Raw genomic sequence first — 19880 nt, 5'->3', positions numbered from 1 at the left:
TGCCTGCATGGTTGATCTCCTTGGTCGATCAGGGAGACTGAAAGAGGCTGCACTGTTCATTGAGAATATGCCTATTGAACCGGATGCTTTATTATGGGGAACACTGCTTGCTGCTTGTAAAGTTCACGGAGATATGGAGCTGGGAAAGCTCGCTGCTGAAAAGGTTATGGAGTTGAAGCCATGTGATGCCGGGACATACATCTCCCTTTCAAACATCTGTGCAGATGTAGGCCAGTGGGAGGAAGTCCTGAAGATTAGAAGCCAGATGAAAGGAACTGATGTGAGGAAGGAACCTGGTTGGAGCTTAGTGTAAACTATAATTATACTTGATTGGTTAGTCTCACTGGTGAGTGATTATGATCTTTATCGCAAATTAAAGAAAAATCAACTAACAATAGAAGGGTGAGCAGATCGACACAAAGGACTGCAAGCAAATAAGAATGCTTCACTGTATACTAGATACTAGCGTGTCTCGGTAAATTTACATATGGCCCTTCTCATTCCTTCTTTAGCTTGGTGATTTCTCTGTGATAGATGGAGTTTGGCCCTTTTTCATTTTGTCTCAAACTTTGTTTCTCATTCAATGTTTTCTTTGGCTCCGTATAGCGAAATACAATCCCACTTTGGAATGAAACACAGGGAACTTATTCTTACTGAGCATATTGAAGAGACATACCAATGCCTGCTGCTTAAGTTTGGTATTAAGCAGATCAGGGGCCAAGCTAGTCGGAAAAGCCAAACTAGTGGGAACATACCAAGCATTCCAAAACAGGGGGATGAAAATCCAGGTGCGTGGGCTTTAAAATGAATAAAAGGAAGAATCACAAAACCATCTTGATGAAACTTGGCATGCCTTGTACGCATGTAAGTCCTACTCATTTTTGTTCCTCGACTTTTATCTTCTTCTAGACAAACATATATTGGTTTATTGGATATTTTTCTGTAGTTCAGGGGGTTGTACTGTTCAAAGTAAAAGCTTGCAAAAAGGATCTGAAAAAGTTGCACTACATTTTTGTTTATTTGTGTTCTAGATCTTATTAAATGGTTGCCATTTAACACGATGCTGCATCGTGTGGTTTAATCCGTCAATGTTCTTGCTATCCAATTCTCTAGTCTAATTTGCCCCCCCTCTATTTTCAGTCTAAATGGGGATTTTCATGTTCGATGCTTGAATCAAATGAATCAAAGGTTATAAGCCATCCATGGGATATTGACCTGGTTTAGTACACACCGCGTTGGATACAGTTCTTGTTGCTGGCGAATCAATGAAGAATAGGACTGCAGGACAAGGGAACTGAGGCATTACAATGCAGAGATTGGTGCATGGGTTCCAATTCTCTTTTTGTGCTCAATTTAAGGGAGACATTATTGGAGCTTCAACCCCAGTATGAGTGCTCAGTTTTTTTTGTCCTCTTTTGATGCTCTATTTAAGGAGAATAACATCTAAAACTCTGATCATCCTTCTTCAATGATCATAATAACTTCTATAAAATTGTCTTTGGATCTTTCCGAACTGTGATGAATGCACCAAGCTATACATTCTTGGATCTTAGCCATCATAGCTTTTGTTAAATAAAATTGTATGCCGTCTGTGAACTCAGTAAAACACACATTCATACCCAATCTATAGCTTTTCCAATATACTCGTACATATAAGAAACTCAATAAAATAATAGAGCATGTGGATCCAATGAAGTGTACACTTGCTAAAAAGGCCCTGTTTAATCCGCTTGTTCAAAGGACCAAACAAAATGGTTTTGGAACCAGAACCAAACGCCACTTAGGTTCACATCTTCTTCTTTGCATCGCGCTGCTAATTTTTTTATGCATGACAACTAACATGTGCTGAATAAAAACCTGAAATAACATGTGGAAAATCATGATTATATCATAAGTCTGTCCATATGAACAACATCAGGGAGGCAAACTTCAATAATGAGAAAAACACTAATATCTTATCTTGGTGTTAATATCACCATTACTGAAAGTAGCTTCCATGACCAAAGTCGCTCAATATAATATCTTAATTTGGTTGTTGATTAAAAATATGAAGATAAGGAGCAGACAATTAAGAAACAGAATAATAAGAAAAAACCAGAAATCACAACCTGCATGCTTCATGCGGTTTTACAAGGCGTAAAAAGTAACTCAAATCATTTTCGTTATAATCAGGTAACAGTTTCCAGAATTGGCACTCTTGGGGTAGTTCCTGTAAGAAATAGCTAAATCTGTCCATTTTCAGTTTCATTAAAGTAAATAAATTAATAAATATACAGGGATTAGGTATAATAAGTACCAAATGTTCAATGTCTTCACAAGAGATAGTCATTTAGCCCGGCGCTTCGTTAATACCAACTTTGTTGTTGAAGGACTCAGAACTTTTTAGTGTACTAGTTGGTTTCTGAAAGGCCCGAAACATGATACTCAGGTCTCCATATTCAATATCTCCACCAAGTTCTGTGACAAATATGGCTGCAAATGGAAAATAACAATACTTCAATTGGCGACTTAATGGTGGCTTGTGATCTTAAGAACACAGAGCAAGCTATTCAGAAAAAAAATGGTAGTAGGAATAAAAAGATGAACAAGTAACAATACTTCAGCAGTTACTTACCCACAGAAGCTACCAGAGCACTGGTCAAAAGCTTGTTATTTCAAGTTTTTGGCATCATCACGAATAATGCCATATCAAGAAGTATCTCTGCTCCCTAAATGAAGAAATGAAGTTTTCAACAATCAAGGGCTTCACTGTGAAGTCACGTGAATACCTGGTTTGAATCTTTTTTGTGTTTGCTTCACTAACTTCTTATCTCTAATTCCATCATATAGAAGTTCATAGGCATAATACGTTATATGACCCTTCTTCAACAAATCTTCTACAACAATCTTAGGTGCTGCTATTTCCTTCTTATCAGCCTCAAAGATTGAATTCACAACCTCAGGAACAATGCCTTTCCGCACCATAAGGTAGATGATGCCAATAGCTTCATGAACTCTATGATTCACACAAAGACAATTCAGCACCCTTCCAAATGTCACCACTGAGGGAATGAACCCCTTCTCGATCTTTTCTAGGAGGACATTGTACCCAGAATCAGTATTTCCTGCTTTGCAGAAACCATCAATCATGACACGGTAAGTAAAACAGTCCGGGGCACTGCCTTTGTCACCCATCTCCCAAAATAGCTTCTGTGCCATGCTAACATTTAGCTTTTCACACAAAGCATTGATCATGATATTGTATGTTGCTGTTGTATGAGATATATTATATTCATGTTTCATTCTTGTAAATAGGTGGTATGCTCCATCCAAATCCCCATTGCCACACAAACCAGTCAACAACGTGCCAAAACATACAATATCTGGAGTCAAGCCCTTGACTTTTATTTCCTGTAGCATTTCCAAGGCCGCATTTACTTTCCGGGCTTTGCAAAGGCTTTCTACAAGTATGTTATACGAGATGATGTTAGGAACACACCCCTTCTCCATCATTGCTTGGAAGGTGTGGATCACATCCTCATATTTTGCAGCCTTGCAAAGGCCATTTAACACAGTATTATATGTGATCACGTCAGGAGTAACACCATGACTCCACATGCTATTTATTACCTCGACAGCACCGTTCAGATTCAACTGCTTACAGTAACCATCTATTAATGTATTGAAGGTAAATATGTCAGGAAGGTATCCTCTGGCAATAGCATCACTCACGAGTTTACTGGCATCAGATACATAACCCATCTTGCACAACCCGTTTATAACTAAGTTGTAAGTCCAGATATTGGGACTGCAACCATTTTTTGACATCTCATTCATCAGTTGCAAGGCTTGCAAGATAAGCCCATTCTGTGACAACCCTTTTACCAATGTGTTATAGAGAACAATATTAGGCTTTAATCCCTTTCCCAACGCCTCATCAAATACAGCTATGGCTCGGTCTATGTCGCCATCCTGGCATAACCCCTTAATTAACGAGCAATATGTGAACTCATCAGGTTCGAACCCCTTGAAAATGGCATCACAGAGAATCTTATCTGCTTTTTGTATCATACCCAGTTTGCAATACCCATCAATAATACTGTTGTAAGTAAAGGCATCAGGCCGAAATCCATTGTTTACCATTTTACTCATATAGCACTCTGCTTCCTCAACCTTGAAGTTTTTACACAAGCCAAAGATCAATGTATTATATGTGACAACATCGGGAGTTAGACCTTCCATCATAAAACCATCCAACATTTTGACAGCCCCACTGAGTGAACCATTTTTGCAAAGCCCTTGAATGAAAATATTGAATGTAAACACATTTGGAGACACACCCCTCTTCAGAACCTTGTTGAGAAGTTTTTCGCTTTCTTGGACATCCCCCTTCTTGGACAAGGTATGTATAAGCTTGTTAAATGTGGTAACACTGGGACATATATCTTGCCCAAGCATGTCCCCAAACAATTCATATGCCTCAATTCGATAATTCTCTTCATAAAATCCACTTATGACTGTACAATATGCGACAGCATTGAACTTGCACCCCTGAGAAGGCATGTTATTAAGAAGCCTCAATGCAACATGAGGCCTCCTAGTCTTACAGAAAGACTTTATCCGTATCGTATAAGTATACACATCCGGAGCAATCCCGTTATCTCTCATGCCCATATACACTTTATGGGCTTGATCAAAATATCCATACTCAACCAGTACATTCATGATTGCATTATAAGATTGAACCGAGGGTTCACAATTATAAAATTCCATCCTTTGAAACACATTAACAGCTTCTTCAACTTTTCCTTTCCTTCCATAATTCCTCATGGCTCCGATGTACACCCCTTCTAGTAAGCTATTATCGATATTCATCCTCATCTCGGAAAGCACACGCTCCATGTCTTCAAACTCACCATGAACCCCAAGCTTTTCAATCATGCATTTGTAAGTTAGTAATGTGTGCTTAAACCCATCTTCCTTGTTCACTGAATTGAACATTTCAAGCGCTTTAAGGGGATCCTTTTGGCATTTGATAACTGCAGAAACATGCTTAGGAAGCAAAGCGCGACTCATTCGAAAGTTCTATAACTAATAGCTAATAGATGATAACAACATAACCCACAACCCAGAAGAATTTGAAGCTTCTGTAAACCAGTTTTCACTTGCTGAAGCTTTAGCTATCCTGAAACCGCAAAAAGGAGAAAGCAACCAAAAAGTATCATCCTTTTTAAATTTACACAAAAATTCATCACTGCAATTTACTCTTAAAGCTCAGTTTGGTTTCTGAGAAACTGTAAATGAAACGAAAATGAATTGCTACCAGCTGGAAACAAGTGAAAAATTTACCTTCTTTGCTTCTCTGCTCTACCTCAGAACCAAAAAGACCAAAACTTCATGTGCTTAACAGCAGGATTTAACAGATAGATAAGGTGAATAATCTCCAAATAAAAGGACAACTACCTAAATATAAAAGCAGCGAATGCATTGTAATGGTTTCTGTGCTAAAATTTCCCAAAATGGATTTTCAGAGAACGGAGATAAGCGTCAAATTGGGGCAATTAGGTTTCAAATTGCAGTGGCAGAGTTACAGAGGTGAAGAAGAAGCAACTACGGAGGTTTAGGTTCTCTGCGGCGAGTGTTTAGTTCGGTTTGGTCCAGTCACAGCTTCTATCGCGCCATGTCATCTTACAAGCGGGACCCAAGATACACTTTTCCTTGTTGACGTGGCAAGATCATAGATAAACTACATGAGGCCTCATGGTCGAGCGCAGTATGCTATCACCGAAAAGTCCCTTCGTTGCCAAGACCCAGGCCAGTCTCGTCTCTGAGAAGGAGGAGAAAAAAAGTTTGAAACTTTGAGAAAAAGAGAGAATGGGAGCGTCGGGAGAATGGCTGGAGAAGGCGTTGGTGGATCTATACCAGAAGATGGAAGTGGGTCTGGGTCTGGATAAGGATATGATATCGGGTTTAGTCTCCTACTGTGAGCTCGCTGATCCTCAAGACGCCAAGGAATACCTTGACGTAAACCCATTCTCTCCTACTTAAACTTCTATCTTCTCATTATTCATTTCCTTTTCTGCAAAAAGAATTTGTTTGTGGATTCCAATTTGCATACTTTTATAGAATCAATTTGTCTGAAAACACAGTGATAATGGTTATTTTGCTGTTGGATTTTTTTTGGTTTTAAATTTGGTTTGGACAGGCATAAATGGGGTTCTAATGAGCCAGTGTTCAATGTTTGTTTGAGCAATTTAAATAGAAATGCCTGGTTTTTACATTTAAAGAGTGGCACACAATTTGCTCCACACCAATTGGGTTTTCCTTTTGTATTATTGGGTTCTTGTTTTGGACTGGATTCTTGACAAATGCTCATGTATTGAAGATTGAGATAATTGTTTGTGTAGTTCTTTTTCTTGTAGAGTCATTTGATGTATAGGTAGCTTATCCTGTGCCTACCCTTTTATGTAGCCTTTGCTAGAAGGATGGTACCAGAAGCTTATTGTGTGTTGGTATCTGAAATTACATGTCTTTCCATGCAGAACATAATTGGGCAAGAGGTGGGTAAGTCTGTGATTGAGGAATATTTACAGAAAAGAGGTCGCGCAGATCTTTGCAGCACCCCAGCTTTCCCAACCTCAAATTTACATGCCTATGTTAAACCACCCTCAAATGAAGGTTCTGCAAGTGGAACCAAGAAACCATTGAAAACTCCAAAAGTGGCTAGAGGCGCCAGTGATCAGGCAGCTTCCAGCAATCAGGTCAAGCAGGATTCAACTAAGACCAGCGAGTCAAGAACCACAAGTAATGCAAACCAAGGTAATTCTAAGAAGAAGAAAGCTGGGAAAGTTGTTTCACTTGCAGAGGCTGCCAAAGGATCCATTGTATTCAACCAGGGGAAGCCATGCTCATGCCAAGCCCGTCGCCACGGACTGGTGAGCAATTGTTTATCTTGTGGGAAGATAGTCTGTGAACAAGAGGGGGAGGGGCCTTGCAATTTTTGTGGAGCTCTTGTGCTGAAGGAGGGCAGCACGTATGCTGGTCTGGAGGAAAGTTTCGCTCCCACATCAGATGCTGAAGCTGCAGCTGAAGCTTATGCAAAGAGACTCGTTGAGTATGATCGAGACTCAGCAGCACGTACAACAGTTATTGATGACCAAAGTGACTACTATGAAATTGAAGGGAACAGCTGGTTGTCAAAGGAGGTTTGTAATTTCTGCCTCTGCTGCTGCAAGAACAAATGTTATCAGTGCTCATACTTTAAATTCATCCACATCTCCTTTCCCGTCCCCCTTTCTATTACTTGCAGGAAAAGGAACTTCTGATAAAGAAGCAGGAGGAGATTGAAGAAGCTGAGCGGGCGAAACGAAGTAAAGTAGTTGTGAGTTTTGACTTGGTTGGCCGCAAGGTAATAAAACTCTTCACTATTGGACTTGCGTGATTGTATGAGTGGAATTTGTTGCGGCAAACCTTTTCTAATGGGTATTGCAGCTGTAAACTTTCTGCAAGTAGGTTTCTGCAAAAATGAAAGGAAAAAAAGGGCTTATTAAGACTGACTTTTATTTTTACCCCACTAGCTCCAGCAGTTAGATTTTTCATGATAATTTCTTTTTCTTCCATGTTGCATTTGCAGCTTCAGTTAGCATTTTCTAAAGGTGCATGTTGCCCCTCTTAACATTTTGTGTTATGCAGGTCCTTGTAAATGAAGATGAAACTTCTGAATTAGAATTAGAAAGCAGAATTTTGAGGCCACGAGATGAAAGGGAAGTGAACCGGATTAAACCAAATCCTACTCTTAAAGTACAACCACTCTTTGTGGATCCAGGCCGTAGTAAGAAGTCTATTCAAGGTAGACAGGCAAACAAGGGCCCCACCAACGGCTTGTGCTTGGAGATAACCGGGAGGGTGCAGCATGTCAACAATGAATTAAAACAATTTATGATGGATGATCAATTGGAAACAGCCTCAAATGGGAAGTTTTCGGAAGGAACAACTGTAGGTGGGGGTATGCTTGATGATCGTGGAGAATGTTTTCTAGATTACCATTGAGGGAGATATTGGGTTTCATTTTAAACTTTGCCCCAACTTCTGGTGCTCTGAGGGAGATTCAGAATGCCATATAGCAATTCACCTTTTCATTGCTTGTAATTTAGGAACATACCTTAGAACAGAAACAAACAAGATTCCATTGCACCATTTTCCAAAATTTGATGGTATAAAGAAAGGTTGCAATGCTGCATAGACTGTTGTGATTGGCTGTTCTATATACGAGTACCTTTGAGAAGCTTATCAGTTATACTGACGCAATACGAGCATTGATCCTTTTCGTTTTAAATATATTTTGTTATTCGTTTTGAAGGGTCCATGTTTTTAGCATATTAGTGTGAGCCATAAAGTAAAACAAGAACACTCATTGGCGGAGGCATGTTGTAGTCTTGGAGACCACTTCAAGTATAAATTTCAAATTGCTTAACAGTTTCTTCAAGATGTTTGACCCTGCCACGTTTTATGCTTTATGGAGCAAAACATCACAGGAATCTGCACAATCTTCGAACCTGAGAAACTCCTTGAAATGAAAAACTTACGTTTCGTTATTATACTAAAAATATGTATTTGTTCTGGTAACAAGTTTGGAACAATTTCTTGTACCTGGGCCATCATTTCACATTTTCTGTGTTGAATCACTTGAGCTCAAATTGGTGAGGTAGTATTCCTGTAGAGCAAATATCTAATAACCTTCGCCATATCAGTTTAGCTATGTGGATGTCTACAACCTCCTAGAGCTCAAAGAAAACACTGAAACTAGTGTCCGCCCTGCTCCAGGCCGTAGCAGCACAATACAGGGGCAGTAGCTGATGAATTGAATCTCTTTACTATTCACTCTGTTAAATCTGAAACTGAGCTTTTAGCTGAAACTTTTGGAGCTTTCCTGATTGCCATCAAGCTCCTCTGATGCAGAACATCATCCCACCTTCCTGCATCAGCAAGAATGTTGGAAGAAGTAACATGATCTTCGGCACCATGCAATGTCTTTGGGTCTGTGAACCCACGAACCAAACATAACCCCCTATCAAAATCACCATGAACCCTACACGCATTAATCAACATCCTCCAAACAACTGCATTTGGTTCTATAGGCATACTCCTCACAAACTTGTGCGCCTCCTCTAGCCTTCCTGCTCGTGCAAGCATATCGATGATGCATCCACAGTGCTCAATCGTGGGCTTGATATGGTAAAACTTGCACATGGCATCATACAAATTCAGACCTTCATCAACCAAACCAGCATGATCACATGCTGATAGAACACCAATGAATGTAACAGAGTTTGGTTCAACTTTCTCAGCACACATTTTCCTGAAAGCAAGAAGGGATTCCTTTCCTTCACCATTGATGGCATGCCCCACTATAATTGAAGTCCATGAAACAACATCTTTCTTTGGCATCTTATCAAACAAAACTTTAGCTCGGGTCATGCTCCCACATTTTGCATACATATCTATAATCGCATTTTGCAGTACAATACTCCCTTGCAGATGATTACTACTCTCTACATAAGAATGAATGTCAATTCCGTGAGACAAATCCCCCGAGTTTCGGCAAGCTAAGATTAACCCTACCATTGTTGCTTCATCTGGCCTTAGCTTTCTAGATCGAATCTGATTGAAGAGCCCCAATGCCTCTTGATTATGCCCGCATTTGACGTACCCATGGATCATAGAGTTCCACAACGCAATATTGTCATCTGGTACTTCATCCAAAACTTTTTTAGCACACGCTATTTGTCCGCATTTGCAGTACAAGTTAGTCAGTGCAGTGCTAATGGCTACAGTTATTTCTGTTCCCCAAGTTGTCATATAACCATGAACCACCTTCCCCATCTCAAGATCTCTACTATTACAAGCAGCCAAAATCAAACCAATAAATGACACTCTATCAAATCCAACACCTCTTTCTCTCATTTTTCTAAACAAAGAGAAAGCTCTTCTGCAATCACTTACACCAGCATATCCTGCAATCATGGTATTCCATGAAATCAAATCCCTCTCAGGCATCTCATTAAACATGCTTGCGGCTTTGTCCATACGCCCGAACTTTGAATACAAATCAATAAGTGCATTGCATACCTTATTTACCAAATCCAAACCTGTCTTACAACAGTATGAATGAAGGGCCTTTCCCACACTGAACTCATCAAATTCCACACACCCTGAAATCAAAATAATCAAAGTGACATAATTTGGCTTCAACTCCAAACCAAAACCACAACGCAAAACTTCATTGAACAAACCCAATCCCGCATCGAACAGGTTGTTCTTCACAAACCCAGAAAGCATACAATTAACAGTTACAACCGTTTTGTGAGGAATTCTATCAAACACAGCACAAGCATATCCCACCAAACTCTTTGAACACGAATAAAAACTAACTACACTGTTCAACAAATTCACATTATAATCCAAACCAAGCCTAACAACATGACAATGTACAGACTTTCCTTCTCGCAAAGCCGATAACTTGTTACAAGCTTTGATCAAAGAAGCAAACACAAACGAATCACAAACTGGGTCATTACGTTTTAGCCTTTGCATGGCTTTGAACAGAGAAAAAACCCGAAAAGGTTCGCTGTCTAAGTTGAGCCTGCGGACCATGATGGGCCATGCGGCCACATTGGGTGTTTGAGTGTGGATGAACAAGGCAGTGGCTTGATGAACAGCCGCAGAGCTTGAGAGAGAGAGGCTTAGGAGTGAGAGAAGGCATGAGGGCTCTGAGAAGAGGAGGCCTGTGGTTGTGAGCTGGGCTTGGATTTGGAGGAGGTTTTGGGGAGAGAAGAGGCAAGGGTTTAGGTGGAGAAGATGAACCAGTCTTTGTCTCTGGAGGTGAAATGAGGTGCTCATCAATCAAAACAGAGTAGCGGTTTGGCTGTTTGATTTGGTAATTCAAAGCCTTCATCTTGGAGAGAAAAGGCAAAGCCTTAATCTTGGTCAAAAAATAACGTGCTATTTAAGTCCGAACGGCGTCGTTTTTCACAAGGTCCTGTACATTTCTTGTGTTAGGGGGACCCAACTGATTGGGAACTAAAATGGCGGGATCTGATTGGGTGAAACAATCATCATCCTATTTTGCCTTAAAAACATGCGATCTTAGAGTCTTTTAATTAGCCAACTAGAATTGAAACACTGTGTCACTGTGTGTGTGCGCAAAACACAGAAACAAGCGACTCCGTATTCCTCGGACTTATCGTCCTTGTGTTCTGTTTGCAGTGTTAGCCTTGTCGCCTGAGAAAATAAACGAACAGACAAAAGCCGGCCACAACCCACAATTTCTGAAATCTCATTCCTTTCACCGTTTTAGCAACTACCCACGATTTCTGGCACATTTTGGTGCATAAATAAAGTTGTCTTCTTCCTCTCGATGTCTCTGGCTCTGTCCTTTGTTATGGATTGTAGAAGGTGAAGATGCTTTTGATTTGATTGGACCCCACAAAGATTGTCACTTTCGCTCCCTGAGATCCGGTAAGAGTTTTCAATTCTTTTGGTTTAGATAGAATTTCCATTTATTGGATGCTTTACTATCTACATATGCATGATGTCTACCCTGCATTTTTTGACTCTTTTATATATGGGATTTTGTTGAAAAGTTTTACTTCTTTATTTGAATCAAGTTTTGTGGTAGGGTTTTGTTCTTGATTTTGTTCAATTGTCTGTGATTGTTGGTTGATTTCGAATAAATAGAAAAAGAAAAAGAAAACGGGAACAAAGAAAGCAAAAGAATTGCAGTTGTGTTAGTCTTAGCTGAGAGGTGGGTTTGGAGGTTCCAAGTAATAAAATATTTGAAACTCTCATATTCTGATTTACTTTTTCTGCATATGCTCTTAAGATTTTGTTTCTGCCTTCTAAACTAGTGGCTATGTTTCATTCTTGACCCGCTTGCTTATATATGTGCTCTTGTCATTGTCTCGGTTGTCTCGGTATCTTTGATTAATTGAAACGTGGAAAGTTATATACTAAGAATCACATTTTTTTTATAAGTGATAGAAATTGTATGAAAAAGGAACGCTAAGGGGGCAAAATCTGACAAGTCTGATGGTTCTTCAATGTCCACTTATAGAGTCTCCTATTATTCTCGAAATCCTTTTAGAATGCTCAGCCACTTCAAATCTACCCTATATTTCCTTTCATTTATTTAGCAAAAGTCATAATTGTTATTGGGAATCCGAAAATACATTCAGGTACATCATGGCGACAAAAGGGAACTCAGGAGACAACAGAAGTCGAAGCTCCATGTCAGTTTTCATTGTTGCTGGTCTGTGTTGTTTCTTTTACATATTGGGTGCATGGCAGCGAAGTGGTTTTGGAAAAGGAGATAGCATAGCGTTAGAGATTACCAAACAGACAGACTGTAGTATTCTTTCCAATCTGAATTATGAGACCCATCATGTTGGGATTGATGATTCTGAAGGAGTTGTCAATGAGTTCAAACCATGCAGCGATCACTATATTGATTACACTCCCTGTCAAGATCAAATGCGAGCAATGACTTTCCCCCGAGAAGATATGAATTACAGGGAACGACACTGTCCGCCTGACGAAGAGAAGCTGCATTGCCTTATTCCAGCACCCAAAGGATATGTGACCCCGTTTCGATGGCCCCAAAGCCGCGACTACGTACCATATGCCAATGCTCCTTATAAGAGCCTGACAGTTGAGAAGGCTGTTCAGAACTGGATTCAATATGAGGGCAATGTGTTTAGGTTCCCAGGTGGTGGAACACAGTTTCCTCATGGAGCAGATGCGTATATCAATGAACTTGCAGCTGTGATCCCAATGGACAGTGGGATGGTTAGAACTGCATTGGATACTGGATGTGGGGTAACTTAAATATCTTTTTCTTTTCCTTTTTCCCTTTTTCTGCTCCTTTAATCTGCATGGCTGTTTATACTGCTATTTTCAAATACAACTGTATTCTTGTCCCTCTTTGGAACTTACATCCCAATTCTCAAGTACCTAGCAAAGTTGCAGATTGTCTGTGTTTTGAAGTGCCACCTAGTACCATATTTATGTTCACCCGTTTCTATGATGGGTGCACTCTTACTTTGCTTTTGTCGTAGTATTTTTATCTAGCTTATGAAACTTATTTTTTGTGGTCTATATTTATATATTTTTTCTTCTATTTGATTTATTATCCATGTTGGTTCATACTTCATAGGTTGCCAGCTGGGGTGCCTACCTGTTTAAAAAGAATGTTATAGCAATGTCATTCGCACCAAGAGACTCTCACGAAGCACAAGTTCAATTTGCTCTGGAAAGAGGTGTTCCAGCAGTTATTGGCGTTCTTGGAACTATAAAGCTGCCTTATCCATCTAGGGCCTTTGACATGGCTCACTGTTCTCGTTGCCTGATTCCATGGGGTGCAAATGGTGATGCTCATAAATTAGCCATTGATATTGATGCCTAATTACATGTATTCATACATAAATGCAAACATACACACATAGATATATCTGTATACCCACCTAAGTTCATATGTTAACGACCTTAATTGAGCATAGTCTAGATGTCAGCTCTGCTGAGGCTGCCTTGAATAATCAGGGCTTGTCATTTTTCCATCCAGCTTCCAAGCCACTTATCCCTGCCATGCTGCCATATATTTATGGCATTGGACAATGACTTGCTTTACTTTTTATTAAGTGCAGGACCTTCATAAGTGATTTTGATTCCTTTTAGGTAACGAAATGATATCATTTATGACATGAAATCATCCTTGGACTTCTTCTGCAGATGGAATGTACATGATGGAAGTTGATCGAGTTCTTAGACCTGGTGGTTACTGGGTGCTTTCTGGTCCTCCTATTAACTGGAGGAATAATTATGTAGCATGGCAGCGTCCTAAAGAAGAACTTGAGGAAGAACAGAGGAAGATTGAAGAGATGGCGAAACTTCTTAACTGGGAAAAGAAGCATGAGAAGGGTGAAATTGCCATCTGGAGGAAACAAACAAGTTTTGACTATGGTCGTGACAGAAATCCTCAACCTACTCTGTGTGAATCCACGAACGTGGATGATGTTTGGTATATTGCTTTATTTGATCTACTGACTTTTTTACAATTTGATTGAACATTTGTTGGCCAATTATTTTACGACTGGGAAAGTTCTATGTGCACACAATCCTGCAAAGAAGAAAGAATTTTATTGAACTCATACATACTGCTGTGCACTACTTCAGTATTGACAGGGCATGAAAGTTATTGTGGAATACAGTCTCTTTTTGCTGCTTTTCTTGTCCCATTTACGATTTCTTTTTTTTCTTTTGTCTTATACAGTAAAGTTTCTTCCGTAAATTTCATGAATATAGATGGAAGCAAGAGGAGAATTATAGAAAGGAATTCATAATGTCTGCAAAAATTTTGGGTAACGAAGAGATTGCATTAACTGTTTAGTTGAATCGTGATATTAACTTCATGTGGTGGATCCAAATTAGTTTCAGAGAAAGATTCATGTAGATAACTGAAGCAGTTGGAATAAGTCTGAGTTAATTTGAGAAAGAAATATACAATTGTATAAAAAATATTTTCGATTGCTTTGTGTTAATGTAGGATTTATTTGTCTTTTTTTTTTTCTTCCAGTTATCAGTTTAGTTGGATGCATTTCTTTGCCATGTTCTAGAGCAGAATTTGACCTTTTTCTGTTTCTTAGGTACAAGAAGATGGAGTTGTGCATAACTCCTTATCCTGAGACTTCTGATCCCAATGAGGATGCTGGTGGGGCATGGAAGCCATTTCCAGAGAGGCTCAATGCTTTACCTTTCAGAATATCTAGTGGATCCATCCCTGGAGTATCTCCTGAGACATACCAGGAGGACAATAGGTCATGGAAGAAACATGTGAGTGCTTATAAGAGGACCAACAAATTACTGGATACTGGAAGGTATCGCAACATTATGGATATGAATGCCGGTCTGGGAAGTTTTGCTGCTGCTCTTGACTCTCCCAAATTGTGGGTTATGAATGTTATGCCTACTATAGCTGAGAAAGACACTTTGGGAGTTATATTCGAACGTGGACTGATAGGCATTTATCATGATTGGTAATTTTCAAACATTCCTTTTCTGTTTTGTTCCTGCTCTGTGGCAATAATTTTTCTCAGAGTGGCCTCTAATTTTGCAGAGGATGAGGATTTAAATAAACACAACCTGCATGTCAATTTTGGTGATCCTTTTGTAATTATTTTTAGTATTATCTTATTTATAAACTCAAAAAAAGCTTCTGAACTATTTTGGGCCAGCTACATGAATTTTATTTTTCCTTTCTGATTTCTCAGGGCTCTTTGCAAGAGCAAGCTAACACATTTTCTCTTACTACTTGAACCAATCACTCGTCCAGAGTGTTTCCTTTCTTTTTCATATTTTGTTCTCTTATAAAAATTAATTTAACCGCCAAAGTAGAAAGTGGTTAGATATGGTAGAGGTAGCTTACGGTTGTCTTTTGAAGTTCGCAGTGGATGCCCTTGGCTTTCTTAAATGCTGTTTTTTGTACATGCTATTATTGTGTGTGTGATAATATTTTTGTCTTCCACCAGGTGTGAAGCCTTCTCCACATATCCAAGGACATACGACCTTATTCATGCAAATGGTGTTTTCAGCTTGTACAAGGATAAGTAAGTTTTGTTCGACCCTGCTCCTTTCCATCGATTGCAAATGGTGTTTTTCCAATCAGTCAAAGGTACTTGATCTTTTTGTACTAATAAAAAGCCAATGCAGGTGTGATGCTGAAGACATTCTTTTGGAGATGGATCGGATTCTACGGCCTGAAGGAGCAGTGATTTTCCGTGATCACATGGATGTGCTAGTCAAGGTGAGCAAAATTGTGAGAGGAATGAGATGGAATACGAAAATGGTGGATCATGAAGATGGCCCTCTTGTTCCCGAAAAGGTACTGTTTGCTGTTAAACGGTACTGGGTTGCAGGTGAAGACAATTCTACATCCTCAGAGTGATTAAGAAACAAAAGGGACAATTCCACATATTCTGGCCCTCCGGCTCCAAGCAAGGTGTGAGCCAAAGAACGTGTCTTCTACAACATTTTTGTTGATTGCCCTGTTCTTCCCCTCTCTTCGTTTAATTAATTGTTTTTTTAATTATTTTCTAGGCCCTTAAAATCACAGTTTTACAGCATTTTCTTCTAATTCAATGTTAGTTTTTGTTCTCTTTTTTAATATTTACTTGTAGATTGACCCGTGCAACACTCGTGGATTAAAAATAATGATTTAATTTGATGTTATTATTCGATATTGAATCAATTAATAGTTTTTAATATAAAGTGTTGATTAAGGAAAATTGATAATGCTCTCAAACTTCAACTATGTGGCCAATACCAAATTAGCATAACAATCACATACTACCATATCAGTGAGCAAGCAAGCATGTTATGCTTATTTCTAACTTCGGGATAATCTGTACCAAAAAGAAATGCTGCATAATCGAAATAGTACTTCACATATTATAAGCAAAACAACAGTAAAGACTTTGTTTATAGTGTTCAAACTTACTAGATGAGATGACAAAGGGGATTTTTTCTTTCCCTTGCTTCTTATTAGATCAATGACAAAATGAAGAGTACAAGGCACTCAACGTGATGAGGGAAAGAGGTGGCCAAGTTGCAATTTAGCCCAAGGATGTAGGCCCCTCCCACAAGCCTACTTATAGGAACTGGTTCTCAAGAAGCATGGTCATCTCCAATCCTCCGTAAGCTCCCTGTCATTGAAATTAGCTTTTCCCTTTGTCCAATTTTGTGCTTTCTCCCTCCGCTCAATTCTAACCGTACTCTTAAGTATCAAACTTGAAAGAAACCATGGAAGGAAAAGCAAACAACAGTGCTCATACCCGGGATGCTTCATTTTCTTCTTACATCAGCGGAGCAGAAGGGAACTTTGTCCTCAAACTTGCAGGGTCAGTTCAGACTCCCCCTCCTGCCATGACCTTGAGCCGAAAGACTGAGGAGGGAGAAATCAGCGTCTTTGGTGCTGAAAGGTATTTCAACATGATGCTGGAAGATGAGGGTCCAAGAATTGTGGACTATAACGCAAGCAAACATGGGCATAATAAGAAAGAAAACAGAACTGGTCAGCACTACAAGCAACCAAATAGCAGGCCAGGAACTCCTAGTACTTGTTCTGAAGCAAGTTGGAACAGCCAAAGCGCCTTGTTACCGTCTCTGAGAAACTCATCTCACAATAAGAAGAAAAAGGTAAATGGAAAGATTAAAAGCTTTTCTATTTTCGGCTGCAATGGATGTTCAGATAAGAAAGCCATTTATATTCATGAGATAAATGCTGGGCATGGAGGGCATCATGGTAAAGACGCCAGGAAGCAAAGTGTTCGAATTGATCAAAATCCTGTCAAGCAGTCTCAACCAAGAGTCAAGGAAAGAGATGAGCTTCACTACTCTAGCTTTCAAACATCACACAAGGAAGAGCATTTTGCATTCACAAATTTGAATTCTAGTGCACAGAAATCTGCAGCTAAATCAGAGTTGGGAGAAAAGAAAACAAAAGAAGAAGAAGAGCCACGAAAGTCACCGGAGGTGTTTGGATCCCACATGATGAAGGGAGACATAGTAGCAATAAATCTGGAGAGAAGACTCTCCATGCTAAGTTGGGATGCCATTCCAAAAGCTCAAAGCCTCTCAAATGCTTCGGTGACAGGTCCGGTGATCAATGAAGATGTAGAGAGTGATGCTAGTTCAGATTTGTTTGAGATAGAGAACCTACCTGGCAGTGGACAAACACCGTTTACAAGTCACACATCTGATGGAATGTCTGTGGCCTCCGCTGCCCGGTATGAGTCAAGTGAGACCAGCATGGAGTGGAGTGTTGTCACAGCCAGTGATGAAAAGAAACTGGCAGCAAACGGCAGAACACCTGATCCAACAACCACTGGCACAGCAGGAGTTGCTCAAAGGTTAGAATCTTCAATGGAAAAGGGGGAAGTTACCGTCTGAGACTGTGGCAAGAAAATTACTACGTGCAACATGCCTTTGCCTTGGGAGGGTTATGATCAAACTATGCAAATGCATTACTGTCTTTGTACATGCCAGAGTGAATGCGCAATGGAATGATGAAATATTTGAGAAAGTTTGTCAAACTTCCATCTTTATATTAATCTACAGCTAATCATTTGATTGTTCTAAGTTTGAGATAAGCTTCACTTTCTGATTTATCTTGTATATGTCTTTCATGTCTACTTGTTGATTAAATAAAGATGACAGAAAACTTTTGGTGGGTAATATTAAAACCATGCATTCAAAGAAGAACCAACCTTATGAAGTTCAAATTGACAGTCTCACTACTGCCAAAACTATCTCATCAGAGAACATTTCTTAAATATCCTTGTGTCACTCAAAGGCAAAACAGCCTAGAAACACTGAAAAGAGAGATTCCAGATTTTTGGGCCATTTACACCAAAAGATTAATGATAGACCACAACCGACCTTGTCCAACATATTTTCTGACTTTTCAGTTCTAGTTTTATCTTTGTTTTCTTGATTTACAAATGGGTGGATCTTTTTAACGACTTTAACAGAAGCTGCTTTTGGCAAGCCACCTTTGCCTCACTTATGACTTCTATCTTTATAATTCCACAAATCTGTATCTCAAATCTAAGAAACTAAAGGCCCTACAAATGCAGCTCATGCTTGAGAAAGTGCTAACACTCATTAATCAGGTTGCCATAAGCTTTCTTTGCAGCCCGACATGGGCACATTATTGAGAGAAAAAGAAAATATATTACAACTTACCAGAGTCAGAGAAAAGCTTCTGTCATGTCAATGGACCCTGCATTAAACATGAAACCACACAGAGACAAGGCAATGAAATTTCATCAACTTTTTAAGGGGCTTGTAGCTCAATTGGTTAAGAGCATTTACCCATGCATCTGAGGTTCTAGATATCGCCATTATCGCTTGTATCAAAAGAAGATATCGCCATTATCTTTTTTTTATGATTTTGACTTGATATAGAGATTTGAAACTCTCAATGGCGATATAATTAATTAGAAAGATGGACCATTGAGGAATGTCATCATAATGACCCGTCCAACACATGATCTGATATGAGCAAGTTGGGTGGCAACATTTAATTCTGTAGCCATCTTACAACCAAAGGTGGATCCCATGGTCACTTCTCTCCTTTTCACACAACAGAAACTAGGTTGGGCATCTGCATAGACAAGATGTTCTTTAGCCAATACTATCTTAAAGGAAAGAACAACAGCAAAAGTCTCTGTACAAGCCCATGCCTAAAAGCTATAAAATGGCACTATGGATTGACAGGGATACATGGACAGCAAATGCAAGAATTTGCTGCTCATCTTCAATGGAGGCAGCTGCAATTTCTGATAATTTAGTTCATATGCTTTGCCTTCCTGGAAGTTCTTGCAATTTCTTACAAAAAATAGTTGAGCTACCAACTTAGTTATGTAGTGATATTTGGATAAGAAAACAAAATGTTCACATATATTATCTATCTACCAAAGTTGGTACATTTCATTTGTTCATTTGTCTCTGTAATAATATCATCTACCTAAATGTTTGACGTTTGGTGCTTAATTTCTATGAACTGAAACAGAATATTGGGGTCATTTGATAATTACATCCCTACACAACAGTAGACTATGGGGTCAGTTACCAATATGATTCATGCAAATTATATATTAGGGCGCTGGGAGTTACCATCCTATCTCATCAATATTCTAATTGAACATCAGATCAAAAGCTAGAAAGTAGAGAGAGAGATGGCAGAGGAAAACAAAGTGACCCTATATGGAATGTGGGCGACTAAAGTAAATGTGTCATTATAATTTAGCGTTTTCTTGCATATCCTTCTCCACATATTATGGTGTATTTAC

General features: G+C 39.3%; 5 protein-coding genes across 12 annotated transcripts; 3 read left to right on the top strand and 2 right to left on the bottom strand.

Annotated features, from left to right (window-relative positions):
* Nucleotides 1–1592: 1592 nt before the first annotated feature.
* Nucleotides 1593–5639, bottom strand: LOC117627573 (putative pentatricopeptide repeat-containing protein At1g74580). 5 transcript variants are annotated; one of them, XM_034359715.1, is made up of 5 exons: nucleotides 5329–5639; nucleotides 2615–5164; nucleotides 2297–2472; nucleotides 2109–2222; nucleotides 1593–1857 (listed from the first exon to the last, which is right to left on the bottom strand). In XM_034359715.1, the coding sequence occupies exon 2, from the start codon at nucleotides 5053–5055 to the stop codon at nucleotides 2746–2748; it is 2310 nt and encodes a 769-aa protein (XP_034215606.1). In that variant the 5' UTR covers nucleotides 5056–5164; nucleotides 5329–5639; the 3' UTR covers nucleotides 1593–1857; nucleotides 2109–2222; nucleotides 2297–2472; nucleotides 2615–2745. The 5 variants fall into 5 exon arrangements, with proteins under 5 accessions (XP_034215606.1, XP_034215608.1, XP_034215605.1 ...); XM_034359717.1 differs by having other exon boundaries at nucleotides 2109–2209; XM_034359714.1 differs by having other exon boundaries at nucleotides 2109–2472.
* Nucleotides 5640–5762: 123 nt separating this feature from the next.
* On the top strand, nucleotides 5763–8337 carry LOC117627577 (activating signal cointegrator 1). The gene is made up of 4 exons (XM_034359722.1): nucleotides 5763–6003; nucleotides 6522–7184; nucleotides 7289–7387; nucleotides 7672–8337. The coding sequence occupies exons 1-4, from the start codon at nucleotides 5854–5856 to the stop codon at nucleotides 8026–8028; spliced, it is 1269 nt and encodes a 422-aa protein (XP_034215613.1). The 5' UTR covers nucleotides 5763–5853; the 3' UTR covers nucleotides 8029–8337.
* Nucleotides 8338–8485: 148 nt separating this feature from the next.
* On the bottom strand, nucleotides 8486–10911 carry LOC117627575 (pentatricopeptide repeat-containing protein At1g06140, mitochondrial-like). The gene has a single exon (XM_034359719.1). It carries the CDS (start codon nucleotides 10876–10878, stop codon nucleotides 8857–8859), a length of 2022 nt encoding a protein of 673 aa, XP_034215610.1. The 5' UTR covers nucleotides 10879–10911; the 3' UTR covers nucleotides 8486–8856.
* Nucleotides 10912–11116: 205 nt separating this feature from the next.
* LOC117627576 (probable methyltransferase PMT2) lies at nucleotides 11117–16683 on the top strand. Of its 2 annotated transcripts, XR_004585787.1 has the most exons (8): nucleotides 11146–11496; nucleotides 12213–12852; nucleotides 13190–13400; nucleotides 13762–14050; nucleotides 14676–15065; nucleotides 15558–15635; nucleotides 15739–16027; nucleotides 16574–16683. XR_004585787.1 is itself a non-coding variant. In XM_034359720.1 (7 exons), the coding sequence occupies exons 2-7, from the start codon at nucleotides 12220–12222 to the stop codon at nucleotides 15971–15973; spliced, it is 1836 nt and encodes a 611-aa protein (XP_034215611.1). In that variant the 5' UTR covers nucleotides 11117–11496; nucleotides 12213–12219; the 3' UTR covers nucleotides 15974–16267. The 2 variants fall into 2 exon arrangements, 1 of the variants encoding a protein (XP_034215611.1); XM_034359720.1 differs by lacking the exon at nucleotides 16574–16683 and having other exon boundaries at nucleotides 11117–11496; nucleotides 15739–16267.
* On the top strand, nucleotides 16607–18168 carry LOC117627578 (protein PHYTOCHROME KINASE SUBSTRATE 3-like). 3 transcript variants are annotated; one of them, XM_034359725.1, is made up of 2 exons: nucleotides 16607–16721; nucleotides 16890–18168. In XM_034359725.1, exons 1-2 carry the CDS (start codon nucleotides 16702–16704, stop codon nucleotides 17974–17976), a joined length of 1107 nt encoding a protein of 368 aa, XP_034215616.1. In that variant the 5' UTR covers nucleotides 16607–16701; the 3' UTR covers nucleotides 17977–18168. The 3 variants fall into 3 exon arrangements, with proteins under 3 accessions (XP_034215616.1, XP_034215614.1, XP_034215615.1); XM_034359723.1 differs by having other exon boundaries at nucleotides 16612–16721; nucleotides 16808–18168; XM_034359724.1 differs by having other exon boundaries at nucleotides 16622–16721; nucleotides 16823–18168.
* Nucleotides 18169–19880: the final 1712 nt, after the last annotated feature.

This window comes from Prunus dulcis, chromosome 5, assembly GCF_902201215.1.
Source record: "Prunus dulcis chromosome 5, ALMONDv2, whole genome shotgun sequence".
NCBI lineage: Eukaryota > Viridiplantae > Streptophyta > Magnoliopsida > Rosales > Rosaceae > Prunus > Prunus dulcis.
The sequence above is the reverse complement of the archived record's forward strand: the minus strand, read 5'-3'. Positions and strand labels throughout refer to the sequence as shown.